Genomic DNA, 18,812 nt, shown 5'->3' on the forward strand with positions numbered 1-18,812 from the left:
ATCAAGGAGATTTTTCCAGTAGGAAACTAAGCTAAACTTTAAGCCTAGTTAGTAAAACGTATCATTAATTTAGCATGCAGTCACGACCACAAATCAGAAGCTGAAAGTACAGAAAGAACAGAACCAACAGAAGTAGTACAAGTGACTTGTACAAATTGCTCAAAATATGAAACAGAAAACAGGCAATTGAAGCGACAGGTACAAACAGAAATATTTGTTTTGCTCTGTATTTATTGTTTCAAAATTAGATCACATTGTTGAATGCAAAGCTGCAAAACATCGCTTCAAATTTGCCGAAATTTTTACATGATGACCAAATCAAGGCTTTGCAAGGCGAAACAGTTAACAGTTCGAGATTTGAGTGGTTAGACGATACTATCAAAGTCACAGTAAAAATTGGATGTGCAGTTGGCAAGCAAAGATAGCTAACAATGTGTCCGATCAAGTTTGTTGTACTGAGCTTCAACTGAAATCGCGTTTTGTTCTTACGCAGGTACGAGTTTCTGAGATCGCTTACGTACCCACTGCCCTCGTACTCGACGCTCTGCAACAGAATTGTGCCTCTTGGGATGAGTCCGGGAATACGAAATGTAGTCTTGAACTGGATGAAATCCAAGTTGGAGGCGACCGGAGAACACGAGCGTGTTTGTAGTCTATTGCTCGACGAAGTTCAAATTGCAACAGCCGTTGAGTACGATCCTGGCATCAAGCAATTTGTGGGCTATATCAGCCCTGAAATGATGCCCAAGTCTAGAAACTTAATGGCTTCATGTAAACGTATTTGTTCGTTTTGTTTTTCACGCTTTTCTTTAGGTATTTTCACTTCACTTTCACTCACATGTTTTTCTTTGTTTATTTTCACACTCACCTTTTCTAATATATTTGTTATTATTTTGCTGTTTTACTCGTTTTTATACGCCCGAGCAGTCACGCTTCCGTGGCAAACGTGGGCAGTGTTGATTGGTTAAAGTGCTGGCGACAGAAAGAATATGTGAAAAGCCAGAGAGTTCTCTGGTAGTGGCTTGTTGAGAGTCGTTTTTTATTGTGGTGAGAAGAATTGTTGTAGAACGCTATGTGCAGTGGAAAGTCCTTTTTGTGATAGAACAACCGTTTTACTATTATATACCTATTAGCGTTTCTGTTTTATTACAAAAGTAGTCATCGTATGACTCTATGTCTTGGCGATAGGCCGTCAGTGCGGAGTAGCCTGGACGTTAGCCGGGTTAGCGACAAGCTAAATTCGGTTACATTCACATGTGTTGTGTTTTATGGCAAAAGGCATCACAACACACTGGAAACAAGTAGTAATATTCGTAATGTTGTGGTTTTTTAACAGCATATTTTTGCATTGGTACTTCAATCAGTGGTGAAATTTTATGGAAATTAACGAAGGACATTATTTAACAGCTCGCCGTAAGGGGTTTTACAGTCGGTGATTAGTGACATGGGGGCTTGCAACATAGCAATGTGGAAGTCTGCTGGAGTTGTTAGCAACAGGTGATATCCTGTTTAATTTTTTGATATTTAAACTGTAGCAAAAAACTCATCTTTACCTTTTTCTGCATTACAAATGGTCAGAGATGAAGTTAGATGTTGCATTCACCATCCTGCACTTCCCGATCAACTTCTTTACTTCATGCCAGATGTGCCTCACCTTATAAAAAACTTACGAAGTGCTTTTTAAAGCATGACATTTATTTATGTGACAGTGTTGGCGGCCAAAAGTGGCAGTTGGAGTACTCTTGATTTCTATGGCTCTGTGTCAACCCATAGTAATGGTAACTTGAGAGCAATAGTAAGTTCTTAGATATTATAATCATCACAAATGTGTTTCGTGTCAGCTTATTAATGCTTGTTACTGCCGTATTTTTGTCTAAAACAGTCATTGTGTTTAACAGCATATTCACTGTATTGGCGGCGAAAACTAGTCAACTATAAGAATCTAAAAACAACATGTACTATCATCAAGGATATATTCATCAACTTGAGAGCACAGATACATGTGTAGATACAATGCGTACATGCATAGGCGCCTAGTCCGGGGGGGAAGGGGGGGCGGCGACCCCACTAGTTTTTTTCAAAAAAAAACGAGTGGCTATTACGCGCGTCTGTCCGCACCATGTAACTCGTCGCATTTGTAACGATCGAAGAAAAAAGACCTAAAAACAATGTGTTTCTTACACGACGCACACAAAATATGTTGACCTAGTTTCGTTTGCGTAACTGACATCGGTTGTTGCAACGTCAGACTCGCAGTACAATATGCCAACAGGTTCTTATTGGTCGTGTCGTAGACCGATCTCGTGTGTTCATCATTAACGCCACCCTTTTGGCTAATACGCCTCATGCATTGAAATTCAAACACAGTTTTTCGATACTCGATGACGTCATAGTAACAAATTATGACGTCATAGTAACAAATTATGACGTCATAATATAGCCGCCCCCCCTGGAAAAATGAAAACTAGGCGCCTATGCGTACATGCAAATGTGTACATGCGTTTTCTATAAGAAACAGAAAAAGAGTTACTAACTAAAACACACTGAAGTAATGAGACGCCATTGCAAAGACTCACCGAATACTTGTGACTTTACAGAAACTTCACCGCGTGTTATAAATTGTTCAGTTAATATTACTCTTAATTCCTTTAATTCAAATAGAAAATAATAAGGATTGTTGCTACTTAAAGCAGATACAAACTGTTAATAGTTTGACACATACGAGGGGCCAAACGGATCGTTTAAATCTCGTGTTAAAACATGCAAGATTTCTATTGGCAAAAAAAAGGGGGCAACTTTTCGCTATTACATACCGGCCCCTTTAAGCATTGGTCGTTTGAAATGCTTAATAGAACACACTTGAAAGACTGCATGCAAAGAAAAAGAATGAACGGCCATCATTCAGACTCAACCAAAAGGCACAATTTAGTAATTGGTCTTACAAGTAATGAACTTTGCGTTTGAATTTTAACACTACGAACAATACCATTTTTATCAGGAAACAATTCAATCACACGCCCCATTTGCCAAACATTTCGAGGCATGTTGTCCGCAAGCAGCACAATATCATTGATTTTAAAATTACGACACTTGTCTGTCCATTTACATTCACATGTGTTGTGTTTTATGGCAAAAGGCATCACAACACACTGGAAACAAGTAGTGATATTTGTAATGTTGTGGTTTTTTAACAGCATATTTTTGCACTGGTACTTCAATCAGTGGTGAAATTTTATGGAAATTGACAAAGGACATTATTAAACAGCTCGCTGTAAGGGGGTTTACAGTCAAGGCGGTGATCAGTGGCATGGGGCTTGCAACATAGCAATGTGGAAGTCTGCTGGAGTTGTTAGCAACAGGTGATATCCTGTTTAATTTTTTGATATTTAAACTGTAGCAAAAAACTCATCTTTACCTTTTTCTGCATTACAAATGGTCAGAGATGAAGTTAGATGTTGCATTCACCATCCTGCACTGCCTGATCAACTTCTTTACTTCATGCCAGATGTGCCTCACCTTATAAAAAACTTACGAAGTGTTTTTTTAAAGCATGACATTTATTTATGTGACAGTGTTTTGACCAAATACAACCTTCCCACAAATCAGGTTTGTACAAAACTAACTTAACCCCAATAGCACATACATTCAGTAACTTAATTCAAGTTCTAAAAGTAATAAATGTTTTCATCAAGGTTTCAAAAAGTTGGGTGGAAAAACTTATTATTTACCAAGAGGAAGGTGAGTTTCATCTTGCCCCGAAGCTGACACAAAGCCATATTCATCCGACACAATATCAAAAAATGTGGGTGAATATGGCAGCTCAGGTATATATATATATAACACAGTAAATAATATTCAATTTTTCTATCTGTCCTCGCATTCAAATTCCAATCAGGTATTGAGTCATTCAACTGCTTCAGCTATTCGCACAATGGCTGCAATAAACAAACTTTATCCTGAAGCACTGACAAATGGATTTTTTTGTCAGTATATTAACAATTGGTTCGACATCATGAACTGCATCATGAACTGTCGATGCAAATTCAGCAGAAAAGTTAGACCAGCTAACAGAGGTAAAATATGATTTTAGTAAAACAATATCAATAATACTATTATTGTTACAAAAAACTTACCAAAAATATTGCATATCCACATTTAAATCAACATAAAATTGTTTTTAGATGTTGTACACATTTCAAAAAATACATATTTTCAGTTCATGGAAGCCTGTGCAATCAGATATAAAATTGGCAACTACAAGTTTGTTAGCTTTGCACCAGGAGCTTGTCGTTCATGGCAACTACAAATTTTTAATGTCCGAGCAGCTAACCAACCCAAGACACCCTTGAAAACTTATTTGCACCAGTTCGCAACAAGGGATCATCATTATACATATAGTGTTCTTTGATTTTACCCACAAAACTTATCAGTGAAACATCTTGTGCGTGATACTTACCTTCTACATTAAGAAAACACACCAACAAGCAATTTTAGACCGCTTAACCACGATGGCATCTACTGAACAGGCTACACGCGTTCCAGGCTTCTGGACACAAAATGGCGGCCAAAAGTGGCGGTTGGAGTACTCTTGATTTCTATGGCTCTGCGTCAATCCATACTAACGGTAACTTGAGAGCAATAGTAAGTTCTTAGATATTATGATCATAACAAATGTGTTTCGTGTCAGCTCATTAATGCTTGAAATATGCAAAGAGCAATCGATAGTGTTACGGTTCGCACAGATTATCATGAAATAGGATCAACATTTAGTAGAAAGTTTGTTTGGTGTGCGATGTTTTGAGCGAAAATTGTTACGTGACAGTAACGGCATTTTGGTTGACTGGCATTGGAATACATTGTCAAATTGACAGACTAAAAATAATTTGTAAAATCCGTTCCACATCATTGAATGTCACTTCACAAGGATGTTTTACCAATACATTCAAGCAACTCCTTGATTTTTGGTCACAACAGGGTTTTTTGGAGGTCGTCACATTTGAGCAAGTCCAAAACTATTTTACGGAACCAACAATTCTTTTTAAATCTTTTCATATGTCAATAATGTTAGATCAGATCTTTTCTGCAGAGACTCATATGCCAGAAGTGTCGGGGAACGATTAAACTTGCATAATCCGTATACGGTTTACACATACTTCTTGAGATTGTTCTTCAATTACGTTTCAAAACCGTAGTCTAAATAAGTATTTGTATGCAACAAATGAAAGTTTGTGTACTCTGAATCTCCTGTTGTCTTTATGACCAACAAAGACTCAGTAAACATATTTTATGACAACTGCTGTAAGTAATCTTAAGTCATTTGTTTGACGTTGTTCATGATATTTATATTTCGCACGTATTTACAGACATCATCGGTATCGCTTATTCAAATAAACATTCAATTTGAATCGTGTATCTCAGGATTTTCATGGGAGAAAGTTTCTTGGGCGGAAAATGCCCTTGTTCAACTCTTGCTTATGTGTAATATTATTATGTGTAATATTACAACGAGTTATGCATGGATGCCTGTGTTAAAGTTGAATTAGCACAGATGAATGAGCTGTTGAAAGGGCGATTTTGGGCAGTTTTGAGGTTGCTCGGACATTTCATTGGCGTTGTGGCATCAAATCTTATAAAACAAGTTCCAAAATATTGTGATGGCCTAACAATAACAAAAAGCGTAAAAGGCCCGTATTTGAAGTCATTCTGATGGAATACCTATGATCTCTACCGACTTTAATTACTTTCACGATAAACAGCAATCAATTCTTGACAGATACAGAGATTTAAAAAAAAATGATTGGTTCTGGAAATTGATTGGCACTTTTTCGAAATTAACGACCCCCAAAGCAAATAACGTGAACAGGCATATGTTTGAAGTCATTGTGATGATAGATATTCACCTCGGATCTCTACTTGCAATACACAGATCTTCGTTCTACAAGCTATTTCCAAAGCTGCCGTCGTGATCTAAATCAAAATGATTTCGTCGACGTAAACGATCAGTGGAAAGTCGCTGGCATAATACGCCGAGCGCTTCCAAGCTTTCTCCCGCGTGTACGTCCGCGGTAATGAAACAAACAAAGAATCGTGTGTGTGGACCCGGCCCAAGAAGGTTTTTTTGAAGTGAGCGTTTCATTCTTGCGCATCCCGTCTTTCACGAGATTACAAACTGTGCTTTTAAAATTACGCAAACAATGCATTTCTTCGGCTGTGTTAAAAGTATCGGTCTCGATACCGACATAGCTTTGGTTTCAATCTGATACTACCTTTAAGTATCGGCTATCGGCTCCGATCCAAAACTATAGGTCATCACTAGGGCGATTATTTTTTTAATTAAAAAACGAAAATTTTCGACCTATAAATGGAAACTTTTGACATTAAAAAACTTTTTTTAACAAATTTTGACGTATGAAGAACTCAAGCAGTCAAATTACGCATTATTGTGCAAAATTTAAAATTTATTGTAGTACAACGAGAGATACTACGAAAAAACCAGACCCTGGTTATTGTCGAATAAAATTGCCGAGTAAACAGTTAAGTTATAGAAATAGGACAGAATACAAAATAAGTGGCAACGTTGGAGTCAAATATGGCTGTAGGCTAATCTAACTAAAACGAAAGCATGTGCAAAAGTCTAGCAAAAATCTGAACACAAATCTAGCCTATTCTGAAAAGGAAACAAATGAGCTAATTACAAATCACTGCCAAAAACTGCAGCTAAGACACAACAAACACTGTTCAATACATTTGTTTAAACTAAAGATTCAAGTATCTGAATCAAAACCAAAGCAAGAGCTGCACCTAACCTACAGCTGACGCAAAATGACTTAGGACCTACCAAAAATTTTACACGTTCTGAGGTGTGTTGAGCATCACACCATATCAACCTAATTATGTCACTTAATGGTATATGATCACATTGAGTAGACAATGGGCCATTTACAACATTATAAAGTAGACTACAAGGTGTAAAATGTAAAATGAAAATTTCACTGACAGTGCAAACTTTACGACACCACGACAATGCAGTTCGTAAACAATTTTGACTTTGTAAACAATTTTGACAATTTTTGATCAACGCGATAAATTTTGACCAATTTTTGACTTTTTTTGACTAGTCAAAAAATAATCACTCTAGTCATCCCTGATATTTTGGCACTTGATTGAATGCGGCGTCAAAGTAAAAATCGTAAAATAATGGTCTGTTTGTGGATCATCATTCTGATGGAATGCCTTGGATTTCTACCGATTTTTATTACTTTGATGCCAATCAGCACGTAATTGTTGACAGATAGAGAAATTTAAAGGAAAATTTACCAGCGGAAAATTGTTTGACACTTGGCTAAATGTAATCACTCCCAAACGATAAATCGTAAAAACGCCGATATTTAAATCGTTCTAGTCGACATTCCGCGATTGATATTACGTACTTTGGGTGTCTTTACTATCAATAGTTGCACATGTACTTTAACGTAACTTCTGAGAATTTGAACGTGGACTAAAGCTGAATGTATCGCTTAAAACCTTGATGCAATTTGCTGTTCATTGATGCGAAAAAAATTTTGCTATTCTGCCAATATGACACAATAGTTTCAATCAAGGGGGTTTCCTAGGAAATACAATGAATGAAGACGAACCGAACCAGTGTTCAGCGTTTTGAGTTAAATGTAAAACCATCAGAAAATGGAAAATACGAAACCTGATGTAACATTAGAAACGAGTAAAGAACTTCCTACAAAGGATTCACCAGACAGGTTGGTATTTAAACATAAAAATCATTCTTCAAATGTTTTTTTATATTTTTAAGTAGCCTTCGTCTTTCAAATTTGTTCGTACAATAATAGGCCTAACTGAAATAAAAATACTTGAAAATTTTCCAAGCTAAGATGCTGCTGTTTTGAGTCAACCTCATGCAATTACATGATATGATAAGCTTATACAAAGTACACGAAAGTAATGATCCTTTCAAATTATAAAAACGTAAACACAACCAACCTTTGTATGATGTGCGAACAGCAAAATATTTTCTGTTTATGTTAAACATTGGTGCAGTTATTTGTGTGTCTGTTTTAAACAGAACAAAACTGATTACTCAGGTGTCCAATATGTCTTGCTCCACCTGAAAATAAAGCAAAAACCAATGCATGCTTCCATTCATTTTGCTTTCGGTGTCTAAAAGAATGGTCAAAAGTGAAGGTATGCATATTGATTTTTAGATTCCTTTTTATGAAACCAAAAATAAAATTATTATTTTGTGTTTAAAGGCAGAATGTCCTTTATGCAAAACACCTTTTCGTTCCATTTTTTATAACATTAAGGATGATGCGGAATATGATCAGTTTGAGGTTCCTCAAGGGCCGCAAAACCTTTTACAATCTTTGCAACAAAGGTACTTCCTCACTGCATGATTTTTCGAAACATTTTTATTGGTGAACTTTTTTGTTTAGACTTAATGCATCGATGACAGAATTTATGATAGCCAACAGTTTTAATGAGTTCCGACAACATGTTCGCTCAAGACAAGAAAATAATAGATCTGCACTCATTGCTGCAACTGACGTAGACACCATACGGCAACGAAGATGGTATTACAGAAATAACAACAGAGTAAGACCTTATATTGAAGTTACATCATGTGAAAATACGTGTTTGTCAGAGTTTCTGTATGACAGCGTGAATCGAAATGTTGGTCAAGTGTTCTGCATGTTTTGGCCTTATAAATTTGTGCTGGTCATTATGTAATGAAGCTTAGTTTGAATTTTGTTTTCTTGTAAAAATCAACAAAAATTTGTTTTGAAACTTGTTTATGTTGATTTGTTGAGTTCAGGTGACTCATGTCAACAACAAGAAAAAAAGTCGCGACATTTCATCCAAGTTCTTTCAGCGTAATCCTGCACAACTTCATCGACTTATTCCTTGGCTGAGGAGAGAACTCATTGTTTTATTTGGAGCCAACAACATGTATGGCTTTGCATTTTAATAACTTTGACAATGAAAAAAACCAAGCCATTTTTCAACCTCGTTTGGCCAAATTAGTGATATCTGCTGTAAATTATTTTTCATTCTTCAACCCCCTTCTATGCTAAGTAGTTTGTTCAGTTGTGGGAAAAATGTTTCAAATGTTAAATTACATTTAGCATATTTTTTTGTAAGTTTTAATTTCTCTTGCTGTATAACTAGAACATGTGCAAAAAAGTATTTTGTGAGAATTCAAATTTAAAATGATTTTTAGGTACATTGTTAATAGGGTTCATGATCTTATTCTATCTTGTATCAAAACTTGTGGAATAACCTCAGAGGAGTTTTATGATGAAATTCAACCATATTTGCAAAATCAAACGGATCAATTTATAAATGAGTTTTTGTCATTTGCCAGATCACCACATGACATATCTTCCTATGACCAGTGAGTATTTACCATTGAATAAAAATGTTTTCGCTTAAAGTAATATTATTAATGTGCTTATTCAGAAATGTTCAATACTCAATACAAAGTGATGATTCTGTTCAAGTTCAAAGAGGTATGTATGATTCCAGTATGTAAGTGTTACTATAATACAGCATAATCATATTTGATTTTGAATAGATAACTCTCATCAAACAAGAGCTCAAAGAAATCCTTTTGTGTGGAATGATACTTTGTAAGATTGACTGTTTTTTGTGAGGTCTTTTATTATATTAATATATTTAACAACAATTTGTTTGGTATTTTAGATTGCCTATAGACCCACCACTGACTGATGCTGGCCGGCCAAAACACTTGAGAAAAAAACGGAGGTTATTAAAAAACTTGTTGTCTACAATTTGCAAGTGAATTTAATCGCATTACGATTTAAATCAATATTGGAGAATTTGTTAAAATTAGAAACATTTACAATTTAAATGAAAGGATTTTTTATATTTTTAAATTATACCAAAACTTTCGCTTTTTTAAATATTAAAAACCTATTTTTTGGACGAGTTGGTGGCTTTTTCTAATTTCGCAAATATGAAAAAGGCTGGGCCATGAATTGTTTGGGGTTCTCCTTAACAAATGAGCTGCGAAACTATCTTTGTCACATTTGTGTCCACTGTGAGTGTTTTTTACCACTGTAAGTGTTTCACAAAAGAATGGAATGCATTGATATTTGCATGCAATAAATATGGGTAAGCTGTATTCCTAAATTGTTTTTGAAGAATATTTCATCATTCCAAGAGAGATCAGAAAAAACGTTTATCTATATCACAAGAAGTGATTGAAATTTCATCTTCCGAGGCAAGTTTGTGCGATGACACAGCAGAAAAGGCAAATTCAGACTCATCGAATGATGTCACATTTGTTAAGTATGCAACAACTATTTTATAATAAACAGAAACAAATTAACACAGATGCAACTCAACTATTGTTTTAGAAATGCAGTATGTTCCAATTTGAATGTTACATTGAGTTAACAAATGCTTTAAAACATCATATTGTGTTTTTCATCTCAAATCGGATTTAGTTAGTTTTTGATCCTAAATTAAGATTTGAAAAACCACCAAGTGAGCGAACTCCTGATGCTTATATAACAATAAGCTCAAATGACGATGAGACCCCAGGACCAAGTGGACTTTCATCTCATAATAGGTATGCCAGGATGTTTGTGCAAAATTGCTTCTAGTTTGATTTCACGTTTACTTTTTATGTTTAAATTTAAATATTAACCAATATCCACATGTTATTTGACTGAAGACATCCAGCAAGCCAGAAAATTATTTTTTTGTCGGTACAGGTTGCACTATATTGTATTTTGCATCTGGTACTTTCTTAAATTTAACTTAAACAAATCCACCTTGTTCATACTGAAGTACGCAATGCAACAGTTTTTGTTTCATTTAAAGTTAAATTAACAAAACCTACTGGTGTTGCCATGACATTTTCTTAAAAAAAGTTTACTGTGCTTTATATATCGAAACTCCCTGACATTTAAGTGTTGTTGATAGATTGGTAGTTGGATTGTGCTTAGTTTTTATTACTTTTCAGAAATACTATTTCAAGTTCTTCTCACTCAAGTAGCTCCGAGTTTGAGCCAACTGTGAGGAGTGTCATAATTCCTGTGGGAAGTAAGTTTGGGTACTTGGAAAAATATGTGATGTTTATGGCTGGTGTATTTGTAGATGTTGCTATTCACTGTTTTATGTGCAGAAACATCCAACCAACCTGACGGCAAACTGTGCAAAGTAAAAGCACACAAACAAGCGTCATGTGACCCATTTTCATCGCGGAGTCGTCTTCCTTCCTCCAGTGATTCTTCTAGTTGTGATAATAACGATAATGATTATGTATTTCGTAACAGACACCGACGTAAACAGCATCGCAGTCGAACAAAAAACAATTGAGCAAAGATCAGAAAGTGCGTTTGTTTTGCATAAACTTCAAAGTTTTTTTTATTTTATAGTAAACTTTGTGTTGCAAACAACAAATTCAAGTGTGTTTTAATTGAACCGATATCTTCTTTTTCCATGGAATTAATTATATATTTACAATTTACCAATAAACACTCCCTTTGTTCTCAATGCAAATCAAAATGTTCTTTTGAAGAAAATTATGCTGAGCACTTAAATTGGCGTAACGCCCCAATGTGTGGCATTTCATTTGCACTGATTTTAAAATAAAACCTTCTGAACTAAAAGGAGTTACGTCAGATCAATTTCGTCCTTCTCCAACTTTCCATAATCTTCTTCACCATTCACGGTGTTCTGGGTTTTGCTCGGTGCGAACAAAGAATCATACTGCGAACCTAAATTATTAGGTGAAGTTGTTGGCGTGCTTTCTGTGGTTTGATGCGAAGAAATGGAAGTATCCAACTTGGGGGGTTTAAATGGAGGAGGTGATCGTGCAGGCATGACGTCAGTTTCCGGTGGGTCCAACTCGCTTATGTATTTCATCAAACTTTCCTTGGCGTCAGGGATGTTCTGATATTTTCCGTTTTTCATCAGTACGTTTGTGTAAGACTCGGAATGTGTTGGTGAATTTCGTCCCATTTGTGTTCCGTTGTTGGTACTGTAACTGAAGCTTGTCGCCTTTTGTAAGCTTTTCTTGCGACGTACGGAAATCTTTTGTCGGTTTTGCCGCTTTACTACTTTCGCATATCCTTTGGCCTTGGTTGGAGTTGTTCGAAAAGGAGCTCCTTTTTCGGGCGACGACATTGCTGTGTACTGGCCTAATATTAATTTCAGTTAAACAGATAGCTTTATTTGTTTCAGACGTAGCCTACTTTAATGAGATGTACAAATATCATCAGATTACTGGCAGGCAAAACCTTAAAAATCTACACCGTTATACTTGTTTTAGTTTATAATTAAATGTCACGAAAATGCCTTCATTTACCTTTTCTATCCATTTTCAATTTTTGTGACATGGTGGGAACGAGATAACCGTCCGTATCCAACACCTCCATACTACGGGATCTATGTAAATGTGGAACATTTGGCGCTTTTCCAAGTTCTTCCAACGGGAATCGCGAAATTGTTCTTTTTCTTTGTGGCGTACCTTCATGTTCTCCCCTAGTGTTTAAAAACGAGTCCCAGGAATCGGTTTTCATCATCAAGCTCGACTGAGTTGTTCGGGGAGTTTTAACTTTAATGTGCTTTGTTTGAGCGTAAGGATCGATTTCCATTGACCTGACTTCGATAATACTCGAATATCCTGGATCATCCAAAGACATCGGTCTGGCAGGTAAGGGGGGTGCGATAGTTTGACTATTCCGCAATGGTGAAATGTCGTTGTAGGACGAATCATGTCGTACCGATGCTAAAGTTAAGTGTGAACGTTGGCTGTAACTTGAGAGGGCGGGCGATCTTTCTACGATTGTGTTTCTAACGGGCTGGGATTTGTTTTCTCCGTTAAAACTTGTCATTCCAGGAGATGCATGAAATCTTGTCGAGTTGTTCATCGTTGATGAGTTATCAGCACTCGGTTCTGTGTTTGATTTTCGGTTGCTTGTCAAGCACAAGTACACGATGCACCCTAAACCAACCAAGACTATAAGAGATACCAAGGCTATAATCACAATCAGTGTTGTTGAAATTAATGGTGTAGAGCAGTCACAAGTTCTTCCTTCATTTAATAATCCATTGCACTGACCTAAAAAACACAAACAAATTCAAAATTTTCGTCGAGTTTTTACAGAACTTTCCCCATACCATCTACATGACTGTCCACTCTCTTGTACGCGACGCATTTTCGAGAACGAGTCTGTTCCGTAGTTTCACAAGAGCATGCTGTCCACGAACTCCAAGGCGTCCAGAAATAACAGTTTGTCTTGCAGATAAAATGGAACTGTTAATCTCAATTAAATTTTTATGCAATAACTCACCTCATCCAGATTGTTGGGACATTGGTTTGTCCCATCGCAAACTTGTTCGGTTTTTATTGAGGCGCCAATAGGGTTGACTCCATCACATGAAAATAAGGTTTGCGAACCATTTGCATAGCATACCCATTCATCAGAACCATCTGCACAATCTTTGATTCCGTTACATACCTCGATAAATAAATGCATTATTAATATTGATTTGTATCATTATTCAACAACAATGAATTAGGAGTTTGAATCATAAATTGCCAACATTTTGCTGTTGTCAACAATCGGTAAAAATTTCTATTTAGTGGAGGTGCTGCTGTAAACGAACTAAAACAAACTCAACTTGTTGTCATGCTGTTTAAGTACCGCAATCACTCTTCTATTAAATTATGCTTTTTGGGCTCCAAAACATTTTTGTCGGTATAATATTTGTGACTTTATAGTTTCTGTTCCATTTTACTCGTAATAACGTGTCGAGTTTTACGCGGTAGTGCATTGCGCAGAATGGCTTTGGTCTTTATGTAAAACGGTATGCTCTCATCATGAAATTTGGTGATCGAAATTAAATAATTAAATTTACACTTATCACTCACCGACAAATTACTTATACACTGTTGTAGAGTAACACACAGAAACCCTGAACAAATTCCACCGTAAAAAGGGCAGTTGGTTTCATCGAATCCATCAGCACAATTTTTCGAACCGTCGCACACCTGTTGACATCACGCGATTCAAAGATTTCGTTACGTTTTAACTAAATAATAAAATTTATTTTAGCGATATTTGTACATGACATGCGGTGGACGCACCTTATTTGTGGAAAAGCATTGCTTTCGGGGTTGGAAACCACATTGAAACAATCCATCCACATCACAAATTGATGAGCAGTTACGTAGGGCAAAATTATTTCGCTCGTCGCTCGCATCCCCGCAATCATTGATACCATCGCATTCCTGGTTGGCGCAATATTTATTATCTAATGATAAATCATTGGTTATTCCTTGTGAAAACAGAACGTCAAATAAACAACGCTTACTGTTCAAGCAATTAATTGTACTTCCCACATTGCATATTTCGCACGTGGTGGCGAAATTCCCAGAACAACATCTTTCTGCTGACGATCTGTTGAATGTACAAGAGATTTGGTTTTAAACAAATAAATTAAAAAAATTTTTTGTAATAAACAAATTATTAAAGGCTTGGGCGCCACCGAGAGGATCGCAACAAATCGGTCACTTTTCCCCAGCACCGTTTCATAGCGTTCTTTTACGCTCACTTCCAAATCGTCAATCTTGTCGATTATTGCTTGATACTTTTCCATTTGTGAGTGTGAGTGCGAGTGCGAATGCGGGAATGAACACCAAGATGTAAAGATGATATACTACTTCAACTGTACAGCGGACAAAACTTCTCTTAAAGTACACAGTTTCCAATTTAAATCACCCAGGACTTTATTGTAGCCCATAAAAGTGAGCAAAACAAAAAGGAAAACCACAAATGAACCTGTCTAAAAAAAGCTTTGTAGATTCCCCACACTCCACACACGATGACAAACTGTCGTTGTATTGCACCCATCCTGGTGGGTCTGTCACATTACACCTATAAAATAAATAAAAACTGACATTCTTGTTTATTGACAACAATTATCCACCTACCAACGTTGAAACGAAATAAGCTCATGACTCTTCAATGTCATTGACAAAAATACCAAGATTAGAAATAATAATTTTACCCCTGACATCATCGCCTGTTGATATTTTTGTGGTAAAAATCTTGGTATTGTGAAAGTAAAACCCTTTTTCTGTAAGACTCCGTTGTTACACTTTGCTCTTCATTTCCCACATATATATGGAATATAAATAAGTGACCCAAATGTACAAAGTTTCAAGTTCCCGTTTGTTCTAATTAAAGTCACTAACAATAATTAAACTTGACTATTCTAAAAATACATCGTTCGGACAAACCTACATGCGTATCTGTACGGTATTGTGTACATTTAAGTACATTACGATAACTGGTCCTCACCTAAGATAATGACTCAGTGGTAAGTGCAACAAATCCTACGTCACATCCGGTTACGTTGAGGGCAATCGTATTACGAGCGAATGATTCAGATGTTTTGTGTTGCAAAGATGTAGGAGTATATGTCATAGTATAATAATCCAATTCATGACTCCGTTCTTCACCCTTTGTAACAGAGATTCTTTAACTGGGTTCGTTCAACCCATGGATGCGATGGAACCGTTGTAAGGATCAAAGGGGTTTACTCTGAATTCAAAATACTGACCAACCTGCGTCAAAATTTTAAAGAATCGTGCATCTACGTTATGTGTGTTTATTTATTCTACTATTATTATTTTATTTGTTGCATTTCGCTGAAACCGTTTTCAGTTATCATAAACAAACTGCCATTCGCTGAAACCGAAAAGAGAACTGTTCAGTGGATACATAAAGGTAAAAAACAATTTGATACAATCTGTTACAAACATAGTTTATGATACAGTTGTTTATATTTTTCCAAAACAAGCACAAAAACACTAAAATATATATTTTTAGGCATCCGACGTAATTGACTTGATCCAATGTAGATACCTGAAATAGAAGTGTAGCTAATGCTTTTTGACTTGCACGCTTGCTTGTGTAATAAAATTACCTAGATACTTTAGTATAAACACCTGGTCGGTCTCCGCATTCATCTCCCCAACTAACCAGACCCCACAAATACCAACGGTTGTCATTTGATTGGCACACAAGAGGGCTACCTGAATCACCCTGTCTTTCATTGACAATAATTATTTCCCAACACAACACAATTACAGACAAAAATCATACCTTACAACTGTCTTGATTTCGATTGAAATAGCCAGCACACAACATATTTTCTGTTAGATGACTACCAAGAAATGTATCATTTAAACATCGTTGATAGGAAACAAGTGGGATTTTTGCATATTGTAGTTGATACGTAAAATTGTGCCGCTCACTTGCGTATTTTCCTGCACCAGACACTACGCATGTTTTTCCTGTCGGAAATTTAATGTCGGGGCTCGGTAGACAAACCGGTAGTGCAGTCCTCCGAAACTGAAATCAAAACACAGTTGGTCGCACGTCGAAAAAAACGTGGTTTCACAGGTTTTACCGTTAAACATTGCTTATTTACAGACAACAACTCCACAATCGCAATGTCATGGTCCAGTTGAAAAGCGTTGTATGAATGATGTACAAACACTTCTTTAATGTCCAACATCTAAACGCACAAATAATTTTACGTAAGAAAAACTAAAACGTCACCAACTGAAAAAGTTACCGACTTGTTGAAAATGACTGGAAAAACTTGCAATAAGTTGGTACTCGTTGTGAGGCGACCTACGAAATAGTTGAGTGGAAAATCAAACGTAAATTTCCATCATTGCAAACACACTCATACTTTTTGAAACAATGAGCTGCGGTAAGAATAAAACAGGACTTTATTATCACTCCACCGCAGTCAAATGTTCTTCGACGTTTGTGGATCAAACCTACCTGTTGATGAACAACGAAATACATAAAACCTGAGAAAGATACTCAACACTTCTCTTTGTCTACACCAGTACCTGCCATGGAACTACAGCAGATGAATCAGCATTTTCTCCACCAACAATTTTTCTTTTCGGTTCCAACTTAAGCGCGGAGCTTAATCCGCATATGTTGGTGTCGTAGGGTAAGCTTGACAACTCTGTGCAAAGTTTTGTCGTGAAATTCAAGAGAATTACTGACACATGAATAATGGTACTCTAAATTTTTAACACAAATCAATGATAAACAATGGGAAATAAATGTGACAACTAACAAGCACACAACTTACTCCCCGCCGAACACTTTGGAACATTACAAAACTCGTGATGAGTTATGTTGACGTAACACCAAACTCCATTTGGGTCATTGTCGGGATTCCTGCAGTAAGGATGATCCCCAAGACCATATACAGATGATTGCCACTTGTAAACAGCTGTTTAAAATATGAAAAAGCCGCGCATAAGTGGATTGTAGCAAAAGTTCTAGGTGACAGGCATATATTTTAATGCCAATTACGTAACTAGATTTCCAATCAAAAACAAAACTACTTAAGTGTCGTACAAAATTTCCAGCTGATGCATCTATTTCCATTTCTTGATTCCTTTAATTTGCCTCGATATTCCATGGGGTGGAGTGGATCAAAGCATTCTGTAACACGAGCCCTTTGTAAGTTTGTGGTTTTTCTAAAGCAGTTGTTTCTCACTTGGACAGTTCAACCAGGAAATGGGTTGATGAAATCCATTTGTAGTTGAACACATTTCTCTGCCACCAACTTTTACGCATTCGTGATGTATTTTGTTTTTCCAGACAAATGGAAACACGCACCCGCCTTCTGGCTGCTGTGTGATGTTGATTCGCTCGTAATACGATGCATATTTGAAATTCGTCCCGCATTTATTAAATTCCTTTCGAGCGCTATTTGAATTAAACTTTGACAAAAAGCAAACTTCTTGTTGAAAATCGAAGGTGAATGAAACGCATCTGAGGTAAATAGAATTTTGTCTGGAAACCGCACAGTACTTTTGTGGAACTAAAATTATGAGTGACAACTATAATTTGCCTGGGTTGTAAACTTGGATCGCTCCACTTACAAGATAGTTTGTCACGTATATACCATCCTTCCAATTTATAAATACGACAAGTTGAAAAAACATTTGCTCTTTGAACAATCTACCTCAATTCTTCACAAACTTCATGGCATTGTATCAAGGACATATCGAGATGCACAGAAACAAGGTAATAAGCCGTCAAGCAAGATTTATCGATGCGAAGGAAGTTTTTAAAATCTGCGCAATAATGCGAAAGTTAAAAGCACAATAATTTGCCCGAAGTATCCAACAACACAATAATGTTTAAACTGCTTTTTGTCACTGAAAATGCATTGTCGTGGTTTATATTCACATGTATAGATATAACATTCTGACAATCCTTACCTTGTGTTTCGAAACTACTTCTGCTAGTAAGCGAGGTATGTACATCGAATGCCAAAATCTGAATAATTGTCAGAAAAAGTTTGATTTCATTTCGTTCCATCATGTGCTGTTACTCGCACAGATAACACCAGAAGGCATTTCACCGAAATATTTCGAACACTCCGAGAAGTGCAAGTCGTAAACAAAAACATAAATTTATTTATGGCAAGTGGTTATGCCTGAAGGGGTGTAATAAACATCAGCCTTCATTACCCAAAGTGAAATGGAATAGTTACCCGTGCCGGCACAGTTGACGTGATTGTGACACATTCTGGGCACCCATGCACCCGGTCAATAATTTTGTCTTCGTGAATCTCAAACTAATCATTAATCAAAGACTTATTTCGACGGCGGCTGATTACACTGGGTCATTATAGCGTCTGGAATTTCATTTATCACGGAATATCGGCATTGTATATTGATTAACAGCAGCCTACGGCTAATGCAAAATTAATCCTGG

At 36.4% G+C, this 18,812-nt stretch overlaps 3 protein-coding genes across 5 annotated transcripts; 2 read left to right on the plus strand and 1 right to left on the minus strand.

The window, feature by feature from the left end:
* The first annotated feature begins 569 nt into the window (after window positions 1–569).
* LOC145887835 (uncharacterized) lies at window positions 570–6,816 on the plus strand. The gene is made up of 5 exons (XM_082979021.1): window positions 570–771; window positions 1,710–1,778; window positions 2,999–3,159; window positions 5,437–5,493; window positions 6,763–6,816. Exons 1-5 carry the CDS (start codon window positions 570–572, stop codon window positions 6,814–6,816), a joined length of 543 nt encoding a protein of 180 aa, XP_082835147.1.
* An 803-nt stretch (window positions 6,817–7,619) lies between these two features.
* On the plus strand, window positions 7,620–11,862 carry LOC145906167 (E3 ubiquitin-protein ligase Topors-like). Of its 3 annotated transcripts, XM_082993594.1 has the most exons (14): window positions 7,620–7,754; window positions 8,097–8,196; window positions 8,265–8,389; window positions 8,448–8,607; window positions 8,828–8,961; window positions 9,233–9,406; window positions 9,472–9,521; window positions 9,587–9,641; window positions 9,715–9,777; window positions 10,177–10,323; window positions 10,505–10,606; window positions 11,003–11,082; window positions 11,165–11,372; window positions 11,772–11,862. In XM_082993594.1, exons 1-13 carry the CDS (start codon window positions 7,684–7,686, stop codon window positions 11,356–11,358), a joined length of 1,455 nt encoding a protein of 484 aa, XP_082849720.1. In that variant the 5' UTR covers window positions 7,620–7,683; the 3' UTR covers window positions 11,359–11,372; window positions 11,772–11,862. The 3 variants fall into 3 exon arrangements, with proteins under 3 accessions (XP_082849720.1, XP_082849712.1, XP_082849727.1); XM_082993586.1 differs by lacking the exon at window positions 11,772–11,862 and having other exon boundaries at window positions 11,165–11,651; XM_082993601.1 differs by lacking the exon at window positions 11,772–11,862 and having other exon boundaries at window positions 9,248–9,406; window positions 11,165–11,651.
* A 4,015-nt stretch (window positions 11,863–15,877) lies between these two features.
* Window positions 15,878–18,413, minus strand: LOC145887851 (salivary plasminogen activator gamma-like). Its single transcript, XM_082979023.1, has 12 exons — window positions 18,314–18,413; window positions 18,055–18,166; window positions 17,584–17,861; window positions 17,442–17,528; window positions 17,170–17,313; window positions 16,919–17,040; window positions 16,753–16,847; window positions 16,637–16,691; window positions 16,465–16,572; window positions 16,158–16,406; window positions 15,979–16,097; window positions 15,878–15,917 (listed from the first exon to the last, which is right to left on the minus strand). The coding sequence occupies exons 1-12, from the start codon at window positions 18,411–18,413 to the stop codon at window positions 15,878–15,880; spliced, it is 1,509 nt and encodes a 502-aa protein (XP_082835149.1).
* Window positions 18,414–18,812: the final 399 nt, after the last annotated feature.

The sequence above is a fragment of the Ascidia mentula genome, chromosome 1 (assembly GCF_947561715.1).
Source record: "Ascidia mentula chromosome 1, kaAscMent1.1, whole genome shotgun sequence".
Taxonomy (NCBI): domain Eukaryota; kingdom Metazoa; phylum Chordata; class Ascidiacea; order Phlebobranchia; family Ascidiidae; genus Ascidia; species Ascidia mentula.